We start from the raw sequence: 13,059 nt of genomic DNA, 5'->3' as shown, positions 1-13,059 counted from the left end.
GTTTTCCTAGATCTGTTCAAATTGTATAAAACTGGAGATACATGTTCATATATCCTGGAATTTGCCACCAAAGTGGACATAATGATTCCTACTGCACAGTGTTTTTGTGAAAATTCAGTGACCGAATACTCTTAGAACACTTTGTATAGTGCCTTGCATATACTGAATACTCAGTGACTACTACTTTTCTTCATTGTGATCACTGGAGAAGGTTTAGAGCTTGTGGTTAAAGGCTATAGCACTATATTCTATTTTAAATCATGACATTGTTTAAAACAGCAGAATTAAATAATCATTATTAAAAATTTTTGACATAAATTACAGTGTTCCTTAACAAAGTATAATTGCAAATGTATTTACTCATGAACTAATATTGAAAGAGCAAAAATATAAAACCTAACAAGCAGAAGAGATTACCAAGAACATACTTTTAACGATCTTCAACCATGGTCAGTTTATCTAGTTTCAACCCATGAACTGAAAAGAGCCCTGTTACGTAACTTGAGTAATGATGGCAAACCACATCCTTGATGGAAGCTGCATCCCAGGGTTCTAGCACTGAAAATAGCTACTTCTAGCATATATAAAGGCCAGCACATGTATATTTTATGCACTTTATGATTTCATAAGATTTCAGGCTATAATGTATTACAGCAAGAAAGGACATATGCAATCATTAAACCCATGAGAGCGAGAAAGAAGGCTCCAAACCTTGACCTTATTCAAATCAATCCTGTCCTAATGTGCATTACACATACTGTCCATACTCTAACCAAAACCAACGAAGGTTTGCTTCAGCCTCTCTGCTCCAAATGCAACTCCATCCTCTCACTTTTGGGAGCTTCCCATGCACTTTCTGTACAGAATCCTCACTCTCAACTTTTCTTAAGCCTATGGTCAAGCTGACCTTCTGTGCACGGCAGACAATAACCCTCCTGTACTTGGTTTGCAGTCAGATTCAACTTCTATGATTCAATGTGGCTCTACCACTGGATTCTGAATCCACAGAGGCCCTAAAATCCAAGTGTCTTTTACTCTTTCATAATACGATGTGCTTCTTACTCATCCAGCATCAGGTCCTCAAAACATAGATTTAGAATTTAACTGAATTGAATCAAATCGAATTGAAGAGGACTGCTGATTCAATTTTTAATAGACGGCCCAAAACTCATATGCTTACTGGGTTCCACTAGTAGTCGAGATAGAAAAAATAAGCCATTAAGTGCACAACGACTAAACCATTAAACTAACTATAATTCTGCTCATCTTTTTGTTCCTTAAGTGTTATTCAGAACCAGGAAAGTCTGGGGATTTGAGAGAGTTTTAGTCCCTAATTCACTTGACTAACAGTGTCCCTGGGCCCAAAGGATCAGTGCCATCTAAATGCTAGATACGCAAGGGTGAAAAAGATGGACAACAAGAATTTTTCAGCTTAGTGGGATAAGAAGCTAAGTAGATAATTAGAAATCTGTCTCACAACAGGGTAAATAGAGGAGTGTGGGACTCCCTGAAAGGCCTCTAAGAACCATCTACGATATGATGAGAAGAACAGTGGGAGTGAGCCAGCTGACAAAGATACAAAAGGAGAAGGGGGGTGCTAGACCCAATTACAGGGCTATGGAAATCCAGGTGCAGTGTTGGGGGGGTATCAAAAGATAAATCCATGTTAATTTGCTTATTTTTTGTAGCAACCACAAAAGGACCTTCATAAATGAACTAAACATTCATACCTACAAGCTGACACCATGCCACTCAGAAGGATTTAAAATAGAAACCACAGTTTATTGGCACGATAGTATCAAGCATCCTCCAAAGATCCCCACAAAATAAGTAGGAGAGATGCTCCCCCTAAAAAACCTCAGGTCCACAAGAACCAATACCTCTTGTAACAATGCCACAGCTTCCAAAAACCCCAGCAAAGTCATCCTCAGAGACAAGAGTCACCACACTCAGAGAAGATTAATGGTAATTTGCCAGTCAGGGAGAATTTTTCCACCAGCAAGAGTACCTGGATGTATATTCCACATTTGAGCAGCGGCAGACAGTTAACCAGTCGACATCATCTCCTGTGGAAGGGGAAAGGGTTTGACAAGCATCTGCCCACACTCTCCTGTGCTTAGTTCTGAGTGCAACAGTGCTCCAGGTAGTGGACACAGCACGTAGAAGCCTGTGAGAAAGGAACAAACAGTACCTTCTGGTGTCTAAAGCAAAGTTCATAAAAAGACTGAAGCATTTTGGTAGTTGAGAGAGAGTAAGAGGTGCTGGAAGTGGCAAGCAAATAGCCACAGAAGCCCAGGAGAATGTATTTCACAGGACTCTGGTTTAATGTGGGACTACTCGAAGGTTTAACACAAGGGGATGATTTAATCCCACGTGCATTTTAGGTAACTACCTGTGGCAATTCTACGCACAGGAGATTAGAAAAGCACAAAACGGTCTGGTATCTATGTCTACCTCTACACATCCACTCTGCAACTTTCCTGGCCCTGTTCTCTTCCCCAGGGGTTAGTCTGAATGCACTACAGCAATGAGTTCCCCACCTTCTGGCTTTCCGTTAGGGTCAACTATGCAGAGCCCTAGCAAGAGATCCAACGGAAGGCAGAGAATGAGGCCAGGTAATTATTCCCCTGGCTTCTTCCCGGCAAGGTTCCTTCCCTCAGATTGGCCATGTCCTTCCACCAGGTGTCAATGCTCCTTTCTAGGTGTTCTCAGAACAGCTCGCTGTCACCTGGGTTCTGATAACCACTCCTCCTGAGATCAGCTCCGGGAGTACTGAACTATCTAGAACTATTCTTATTTTTAAGTGTTGCGTCTATTTTCCCTGAGTCCTGCTCTGATCACAGGAAGACATTAGGTCAGGCAACCAGTTAGGAGCTGTTGGGATCCTGCCCAAGGTCCTCTTGGAAACCTTCCACCATCTGTGTGCCCCCCGCCCCGCCCCCGCCTTCTGTGTGCTTCTTCTAACAAGAGAATCTGTACCACTATTAGGGAGAGGATGGTGGGCGCTGGAGCCGCTGTGCCACGACGTGCAGACAAGGAGAACGTGAGTGCGCGCGTCCCCCTGGAGCAGGCCTAGAGGCTGCGGCTGGCTGCTGCAGGGCTCTAACAGCCCAGCTCCTTGTCCCAGCTCAATTTTGGAGGCCAGCCTATCCTGCAGAGGTCCCCCGCGGGGTCACCTCAAGTTATCCCACATTCAGGGCCCCGTGCAGAGTGAACATGTTAGTCCATCTTGATGAAAATGCAGGGGAAGATGCTATGAAAGGCACTAAATAATAACACGTTTTACTCTCTTCTGTGGTCTCTCTTGACTTGCCATGGTGTTTTGACCTTCCGTTTAATGTCATTTTAAGAAAGAAACATGCTTAACATTTTACCTTGTAAGCCTCAATTTCACCGTTCACATTTAGATTGTGCAATGCCTGCTTCCAATATAAATATAAGAGCAATTCATTTATATCAAGAGTCACTGAAATTACGCAATTCATAGTTTGTGGCTTGTACGTGCACAGGTATTTCATTGTTACCAGAACAGTGGAAAAGCTACACAAAAGTCAGTAAATTGTTTTTATTTCATTTCTTGAATGGGCACACGTTCTACCAAGCCTCCACCTTTAGCTTACTGATTAAGGAAGGACCGAAAGGAAAATGAACAATGGGTTACTTTACCCATTGTTACTTGTGTGTCACCATTTTTAGCATAAATGACTAGCTAAGATGGGGAAGTCTGACACTAGCAAGAAAAGATGTGGTAAGTTTCCTCAGTCCTTCCTGTTCCTTGGAAGGTCACGGACTTCTTTCTGCATTCCAAGCACATTCTGTTTCAAAAGCCAAGGGCAGCTCTCAGGCCTGTGGGCACCCCGGCTTCCTCAGTCACAGATTCAACACCCATAGTTGTACTTGGCTTTCAGTTGTGCTGGCCCCTACTCATTACTGCTCCATCAAAATGCAACACTCAGGGAGCACGTGAGCTCTGTTCACGAACAGGGAGGAAGGAATGAGAAATACACAAATTACATGTGTCTGCTCACTTGTGTGCCCCATTGTGCTCCCTCCCTCCATCCCCCTACTGACTGCACTTAAAAAATACAGGTTCAAAAATTAGATTCTTACCACTTTCAAGACCTCGTCAGCAGAGCATTAAACCAAGCCCAGGGCTTGACTCGGTTCAGGCTGCTACACGTTTGCCCAGGCCCTTGAAGCCAGCCTTTTCTGTATTGAATTTTGCTGAATCACACCCTTTTATTGTTTCCCCCTGTATGCTTCTTCTGCTTCCTTATTGGTTTCCCCTGGCGGCATTTCCTTGATAAATCAGTTGCAAATGAGACCTTTTCTCGAAGTTTGCTTAGGAAACCAACCTAAAAAAGGTCTTATTGGCATTGTTCCCAAGAAGCAAATCTAAGCTGAGATTCAGGAACCGGATCACGGCAGGACAGGGGAAAACAAGCACCCCACAACCTACGGCCGCAATACTGGCTCGAGTGGAGGGTGAAAGTTCCTGGGCTGCTGCGGCATTGCAGTCCCCAAGATTCCACGTGCGGGACTGGGGCAGACAGAGATGGAACGAGATGCCCTTGGCGTGTGCAGTATCTCTCTTGATTGAGGGCTGTGCTGGAAATGTGCAATTGATTGGGTTTGACTGAGCACTGCTGATGCGTAAAAAAGAGAAAATGACAGAGGCGAGTGGGTGGCTCATTCAGTTAAAGGTTGGACTCCTGATTACAGCTTGGGTCATGATCTCATGGTTGCTGGGTTCAAACCCTGTGTTACACAGTGTGGAGTTGGCTTGAAAGTCTGTCTCTGCCCCTCCCCCACTCATGTGCAAGCACGTTCTCTCTTTCTCTCAAATAAATAAAGTTTAAAAAGGGGGGGGGAGGGAGAGAGAGAGAGAGAGAGAGAATATGACAGGCTCCTGAGTTAATTACCAGAGTAATGGAGTGAATATCAGAGGTACTTGATGGCAGCATATAAAGAGGTCCTTCTCCCCAGAGAAAGAGTCAGCAAACTCTTTGGGCCAAGTCTGATGCACTACTATCTTTGTAAGTAATGTTCTATTAGAACACAACCATGCTTATTCATAACATAGTCTATGGCTGCTTACAGAGCACCATAACAGCAGAGTTGAATCGATGCCACAGAGACCTTAAGACCCACGAAGCCTAAAATATTTCTCTGGCTTGGTATTGAAAAAGTTTGCAAATCCCTAACCTTGAGTCTGAGAGTGGCCTGAGCTGCCCTGTCACATGGACTTCCTCCTTGTCTGTCTCTGTCTAAATTTTCCTCTTCTTAGAGAACACAAATCACTGAAATGGGATACACCTTAATCCAGTATGATCTTATTTTAACTCGGTTATGTCTGCAAAGACCCTATTTCCGAATAAGGCCTATTCACAGTTTCTGGGTGGACAAGAATTTTACTGAGGTACTACTCACCCTATTATACCATGATATCGACAATTAGGTTCACATCTCAGCATGGCCCAACTAGGGAAATGCTGGCTCTGCTAAGGAATGGAAGGATTATACTTAGAAGCCCAGGGTCTAAGATGTTCATGCAGGTTTAGGAGTCTAATGGTCTGAGGGATCCCAGACACCTCCTGAAGATAAAGTAGGAGTTACCATACCTTGCACCTCTGAACACAGATGAAAAAAAATGAACAAATAATATGGATAAAACAGAATTTGCTAGACCTCTTCTAGCTTTAGAGGCAGTCTGTACTGCAGTTCTGACTCATTTATCAAGTGACCTGGGAGATTTCCCAGCTCTGCATGGATCTGAGAATGAGGCAAGAAAGTGTTCCACAGCTGAGTCCAACCACTCCCTTTAGAACTTTCAGAGCTTTCCTTGTGATACCACACAGAATCATAAGACATTCTCCTCTTCCCAAGACAAAGTCCTCTACTGCTCTCTGTTCAAAACCCTCAGATATTCCATTAATAGCAAGCACATAACCCATAATCCATAATCCATATTCCAGTGATCAATGGACTTCTCGTCACCCTAGTTTTTGTCACATTTTGGGCTTTTAACAGCAAGCAATTTTGAAAGGGCCAGGATCAGTAATAAAGATGAAGAATTGTTTGTGTGATTAACCATGTTTGAACATAAAAGAAAGAACAAAAAGAGATGGGGAGGAAGAAAGAAAAAACAGAGAAAGGGAAAGAAAGAAAGAAAATGAGAAAATATGTCTTCAGTAAAAATATGTACAAGTACAAAAGAGTAGAGTTACTTTTCATTTTTCCTTTCCCTCATTATTTACGACTCTGCTCCCATCTATTAATGTAAAAGTATAGAGTGCTGTTTAAATATTTTCCAAGGTAGGTAAATTCTAAAAAAGTATTTAATGTTAAAATGCTTTAAAGAAAATAATATCAAAACATGATTCAGTGAATTATAATCCACTTTCTTATAGTTCTTAAATCTCCAAGTGGCAAAGCATTTTCATATATAAAACAAATACTTTACCCAATACATCTTTAAAGAAGAAAATAGAGGATACTTTTAGTCCTTTAAAGGCTGAAATCCGCAAACTACAGAGCTTTTCTAATAACTTAAAGTGAAGCCATCTCCTGATATACTTGACAGACGCGCATGAGGCTAAGCTGATGTGCTATAGGAAATAAAAATCCCTATCCCCATTCATCTGGGGGAAAGAAGCATTGTGCCAGGACTAAAAGTTTAAAAATGAGTAGGATGGGTAGCCAGAGGGGAGGAGGTGGGGGGTGGGCAAAATGCATGAAGGAGAGTGGGAGGCACAGACTCCCAATTATGGAATGAGTAAGTCATGAGGATGAAAGGTATGTCACAGGGAATATGGTCAACAGTACTGTAATCATTGTAATAGGGTTGTATGGTAACAGATGGTAACTACGCTGGCGGTGAGAATAGCATAATGTGTAGACTTAGGGAATGCTGTGTACCTGAAACTAATGGAACATTATGTGTCAACTGCAACACACACACACACACACACACACACACACACACAATGAGTAGGCTGATAAGCTGTTCCCTTAAGGACACACACACGCAAACATACCCCAACACATACAAGTATGCACATGTCCATGTCCATATACAACCATATGATATGATACACTCTCAGTATAAACAAAGTCTTCAACAACAACAAAGTAGTGGTTAATTCCAAACGAAATTACTTAAGATTTTACAGAAAAAGGAACATATTTGATGGGGCCTAAAAAGATGAGATGGATTTCATGAGGAAGTAAGAGAGGAGAGGACAGGAGGGTGGGAAGTAGAGGCAACACCAGAGAATCTCGAAAGCTTAGATGGGTGTTCAAGGAGGCGAAGAAGTCATTAAAACTGAGGAAGAAAAGTGAGGAATGATGGACCATTGTCTAGGTGTGTCCTTTTGGTGGAAGACCATTAATTTTACTCCGAATACTAGAAATCAAAATGTCCCCCAGATAAAAAATCTTTGCCTTTTCAAAGTCTAGCAAAATACATGATCAACTTTGTAAAGGAACAAGAAACATTTTTGACAAATTAACCTGGGATATTTAAGTGTGTGTTGTATTTTATGGCGTTGTTTTGCATTACATTTCATGTACTGCATTTGTTTTCTATCTCTGCTTTTTATTACCTTGGGGATAAGCATTTATATGAAGAGCATCATTTCTACTAAAACACTGGTAGCAGCAGTTGGCATTTAATACCACTCTAAAGGATCATTTTCAGAACCTCTCTTTAGGGAACCATATTGTAGGAGCAACAAAGTTTGAAGAAAATAAAAGCAAAGATGGATACAGAAAAGCAAAAATTAGTGAGACATTTCTTGGTGAGTATCAGTCAGATTCTGCTATCAGAGTTTAAGTGCAACTAGATCTTAGGCATCTACCTTCATTTATCATACACTTTAAAGTTCATCTGAGATCAGGGAGCTTACTACCAAACTACACATTTGATAATTCCAGATAATAAAAGAATTTCTACCTCACTATTCCTACATGATAGCAAAATAATGCACATAAGCATACTTTACAAGTTGTATACGTTTTCCTATATGCAATAATAATAATGATTGCTTACTGAATAATTGAAAATGAATGATTTTGAATAATCAAATAGAAACTATGCAGTAGTAACTGTTAAAGAATATTTTGAATACTTATTCTGTTAAGCACTGTGATAAGTCCTCTGCATAATTATTTTATTGGTTCCTTTCACTGATCCAAAGGAAATAAGTAGGGTCTTGAATTTACAACTGAGGAAGTTAACTTAGAAAGGTAATGTGATTTGCCCAAGGAAATATAAGAAAGTAATACAGAGATGGTAACATACAGATAACAGAAAGAAGACCTGAATATAAGAAACACTGATATCAAAGACCCAGATATTAACCATAAGATATTAAACAATCCTAAGAAATGGCTGAATATCAAAAAGCTTTGAATATACACTTTGCCAAAGATATATATGATTGGCAAAGAAGTGTGAGCAAATATACTCAGCATCATCAGTAAGAATGGGCATCAAATTAAATATACAATGGAATACCAGTATACATCTACTAAAATGGCTAAATTTTAAGTTTTAAGTTTAAAACTAAATCAACTAAAATACCAAGGGTGGCAAGGATGTGAAGGAACCTGAACTCTCACATAGTGCTGATGGCAATATAAAATGGTACAACCACTTGGAAAAGCAATTGGAAGTTTCTTAAAAAGTTAAACCTACACTTACCATATGACCAAGCCATTACATGCAAAATATTCACCCAAGGAAAATGAACTCATACAACCACACAAGGACTTGTACAAGAATATTTATAATAGTAGCCTTTTCTCCTTTATAAATAGTTGAAAGCCATTTCTCCTGTGTAGATAAGGAGAGTGTTTATGAGATGGTGACAGGACAATCAGATTGTGTTATCTCTACACAATGGAATACTATTCAACCATAAAAACTATTAATATCCACAACAATACGGATGGATATCAAAACCATTGTGCTGAGTGATAAAAACCAGGCAAGAAGGTATATACACGGATTCTATTTATATGAAATTCTGTAAAATACAGACAAAGCTATGTAGTGAAGAAAAGCAGACCAGCAGATGGCTGGGATGTGGTGAGGCAGAGAGACAGGAGGGAGTGATTACAAAACATAAAGGAACATGAGTTGGGGCACCTGTCTGGTTCAGTGGCATGCGACCCTTGATCTAGTGGTCATTCAAGCCCCACGTTGGGGCTGGAGTTTACTTAAATAAACCAACAAAACAAAAACCAAAAAACTAATATAAAGGAACCCGAGGGAACTTTGGGAGTTGACACATATGTTCATTACCTTGACTCTGGTGATGGTTTCATGGGCATATACCTTTGTCAGACCCTAGCAACTTGTACACTGGAAGTATCTGCAGTTTATTCTAGGTCAATTATGCCTCTCTGAAACTGTTAATAATGTATATGTTTCCTTTTGTGTTTCTGTGATTTTTTAATGTTCTTTTAATCTGTGAGAATTACAATATTTTACTGATGGTTTTCTCTGGGAGAGAAAGATAGAAATTTTCTGAATTTTCTTCTGCAAGCTAATCCTCATTTTCTCAATACAGCACAATTACAGATATTCTTTTAAAAGCAAATACCAGTTTAAAATTTAAGTTTTTAACACAGTTAGAAACAGAGAGGGAAGCAAACCATAAGAGATTCTTAAATATAGAGAATAAACTGAGGGTTGATGGAGGGATGGGGGGGAAATGGGTGGTGGGCACAAGGAGGGCGCTGGGTGTTCTATGTAAGTGATGAATCATGGGAATCTACTCCCGAAGCCAAGAGCACACTGTATACACGGTATGTTAGCTAACTTGACAATAAATTATATTTAAAAAATAAAATTTAATTTTTTAATTGTCCTTTTTGTTTTTAATTTAGTAATTTTTATTTTAGTTGACACACAAGGTTACATTAGTGTCAGATGTACAACATAGTGATTCAACTTCTCTACAGCCACGCTATGCTCACCACAAGTGTATGTTTCTGCATTAACCAAAGACAGGAAACAACATCAAGTTTAGAGCTAGTTTATTTATTCGTTCTACTTTTCTACAGTATCTTGTTTTTCTTCGCAATAAAGGTAACTTTTATATTTGAAAATGAAATGTCTTTTTAAAAGAAGGCACTGTCTTGTTACAGACCCTTGAAAATATGCCTATATACTATCGGGGCAATTATTTCCATACCTACATTTGTTAAAATAACCCAGAAAGTCACTTTATAAAGACCCACTTTGGCTGTGGACCCTCACGCTCAGATAAATTGGTTGTGACTTTTGTTTTCTCCTATTTCGCTGCCCTGACTCCCCCCCCCCACCCCCCCTTGGTCTATCCACAGAAAGAGGTCACAAAGGGAGGGCAAGTACGTGGCTCCTGCTTTCGTTTGCTAGTCGCAGGGCCTACTTTTTTTGACGGCATTTTTAACTTGGATGAAATAATAAGTTACAAACGTCCCAGGGGAGGAATGGGGCAGTGTCTAGTTAAATGGGGGTGTCACCATCATCTGCCTGCGCCCAACCGCGACAGGCGCGCGCGCCCCCACGGACCTCGGCGTGGAACTCGGCGCCTCTGTAAGCGAAGGCGTGTGTGTGTGACACAGTCGCCGTCGCCTAGGGCCGCGTTCTGATTCAGACCTGAAGCCCCTGGCTCCCGACACAGCGGTGAGCCGCCCGGGCCTCAGTTTCCCCACGTCTAAAGAAGGGGAACCATGCCTCCCTGTTTCTCGTTCCTCTTCAAGCAGATCAGCAGTTCGCTTGCTTCCCTGCGCAGCGCGCGCCGAGGCTTCGCGCTCCGACCGCTCCGACCGCTCCGCGTCTCCGGGCGCCCTTCGGGTTCCCGGCCCGCGGTCCCCTGCCGCCCGCTGGCCGCAGCCGCCTCCTCGAGGGACCCCGCCGGGCCCACCTGCGCCCCCTCCCGGGTGCGGCAGAACTTCCACCCCGACTCCGAGGCCGCCATCAACCGCCAGATTAACCTGGAGCTCTATGCGTCCTATGTGTACTTGTCTATGGCCTATTACTTCTCCCGAGATGACGTGGCCCTGAACAACTTCGCCACATATTTCCTTCGCCAGTCGCGGGAGGAGACCGAGCACGCCGAAAAGCTGATGAGGCTGCAGAACCAGCGGGGAGGCCGGCTCTGCCTGCAGGACATCAAGAAACCTGACCGCGACGACTGGGAGAGTGGGCTTCGTGCCATGGAGTGTGCGCTGCTCTTGGAAAAGAGTGTGAACCAGTCGTTGCTCGAATTGCACGCTCTGGCCTCAGACAAAGGAGACCCCCATTTGTGCGACTTCCTGGAAACTCACTATCTGAATGAACAGGTGAAATCTATCAAAGAACTAGGTGACCACGTGCAAAACTTGGTTAAGATGGGGGCCCCGGCTTCTGGCCTGGCAGAGTACCTCTTTGACAAGCACACCCTTGGAAATGAAAACAATCACAACTAGCCACAGGCTGCCTTCCTCACTGCCCAGGGTGTGCCAGGACCCAGAGCCCGCTGACTTCTGCTTTCTTGCCCTTAAAATGCATCTCCACCTTTATGGCCTGCTAAACTGTCCCAATCAAGTGACTTGGAGAGAAAAATGTATTTAGTCTCCAGTTAACAATGGCTTGGCTTTTTTTGGTCGAACATTAAGATAATTTTTCCAGCTTGCAAAGTAGCCCAGGATATTATGGTCTAAAAAAGATGAGAACAGCTACTGAAAAGTAGATGCAAATTTTCTCCAGTTACCAAATATTATTCCAGACCATGGGCCTTCACTAAAATTCTGTGATTTTTCAACTGGACAAGTGCCCATTATTTTCAAGACCTTATGCTAAAGGCTAAAAGTGGGAAGATGTGTGAGATAAGTATACAAATACTATAACAATTGAAGAATACATATAGTACTGTAAAGAACTGTGAAAATCATACCTTCAAAATTCTATGACAACTTTTACCCTTTCCCAGTATATTTTCCAAGAAAAAATAATGTCTGGAGATTATCTGTTTCTAAAGGATTTTGTGATCAGATAAATTCAAGAAAAGCTACACAGTGTCGATGCTGGCCTTAGGAAGTCACAAAGTATATGAACATTTTAAGGGCTCTGGGAAGTCTTGGAATTAAAAACATCTTGGATTATTTTTGTTTAGCTCAATGTTTTCCCAAACCTATCCAATCTCAGCTAATTTGTATGTGTGTGTTTTAAGTTTTTAATGTTTATTTATTTTTGGGAAAGAGAGACAGAAACAGAATGAAAGCAGCAGAGGGGCAGAGAGAGAGGGAGACACAGAATCCAAAGCTGACTCCAGGCTCTGAACTGTCAGCACAGGGCCCCACACCAAACTCAAACCCATGAACCACAAATCATGACCTGAGCCAAAGTTGGACGCTTAACCAACTGAGCCACCCTGGCTTGTGTGTGCGTGTGTGTATGCATGTGTGTGTGTATGTTAAATGATGATCTAGGTCTGTCCGATTTCAAACTACACACGTGACCACTAGGCTTTATAACCTCCCTTTTAACAAAACTCCTTTTGACAAGAAAAGTGAATACACTGCAGAAAACACATTTCTGTGGCCTTTAAAATGGAAGGGTAAGAACACTGGAGGCCAGGGGGAAGTCACAAGGAAATCTAGAATGAAAGAGGCATCAGCTGGGTAGATGTTTTCTTTGGGCATTGGGGGAGGAGACATGAGAAAATGAATGCGAGAATCACACTGGGTGATCTTTGGATAGATGGGCTGAAGCCAAATGTGGAGTGGGGGGTGGTAGGAGGGGCTTAAGCTTAATGTATTGAGCAATGGCAGTTTGAAGGGCTCTCAACAAAGAAAGCTGTGCTAAGAGTTGAGCAATCAGAAGGTTCGGTTGTACAGAATACAAACCCGAGAACAACCTTAAAGTCTGTGTTAGTTTGGGTCTTCTGAGAAACATGCCAAGATGGGATTATGTATATAAGAAATGTCTTAGGGGAGGCAGAAAGGCCCTTGAGGGAAAATGGGAAAGGAGCTGGGAGAAGCAGAGACAGCCTCCAGACTCCATGCAAGTCCTGGGGGAAGGAAGAA

General features: G+C 42.0%; 1 protein-coding gene and 1 long non-coding RNA gene across 2 annotated transcripts in view; one reads left to right on the top strand and one right to left on the bottom strand.

Moving 5' to 3' along the window:
- Positions 1-13,059, bottom strand: part of LOC120219983 — a 68,069-nt gene that overhangs the window by 40,476 nt on the left and 14,534 nt on the right. The window lies entirely within an intron of this gene.
- FTMT (ferritin mitochondrial) lies at positions 10,663-12,137 on the top strand. Its single transcript, XM_039216907.1, has one exon. The coding sequence runs from the start codon at positions 10,723-10,725 to the stop codon at positions 11,458-11,460; it is 738 nt and encodes a 245-aa protein (XP_039072838.1). The 5' UTR covers positions 10,663-10,722; the 3' UTR covers positions 11,461-12,137.

Source organism: Hyaena hyaena, unplaced genomic scaffold (genome assembly GCF_003009895.1).
Source record: "Hyaena hyaena isolate Hyena2069 unplaced genomic scaffold, ASM300989v1 scaffold_662, whole genome shotgun sequence".
In the NCBI taxonomy this organism is placed as follows: Eukaryota; Metazoa; Chordata; class Mammalia; order Carnivora; family Hyaenidae; genus Hyaena; species Hyaena hyaena.
This window is presented reverse-complemented; position numbering and strand designations above follow the sequence as displayed.

What these genes read in the sequence shown, in the direction of transcription:
- FTMT (XM_039216907.1), top strand. Translation starts at nt 10,723, where the DNA reads ATGCCTCCCTGTTTCTCGTTCCTCTTCAAGCAGATCAGCAGTTCGCTT.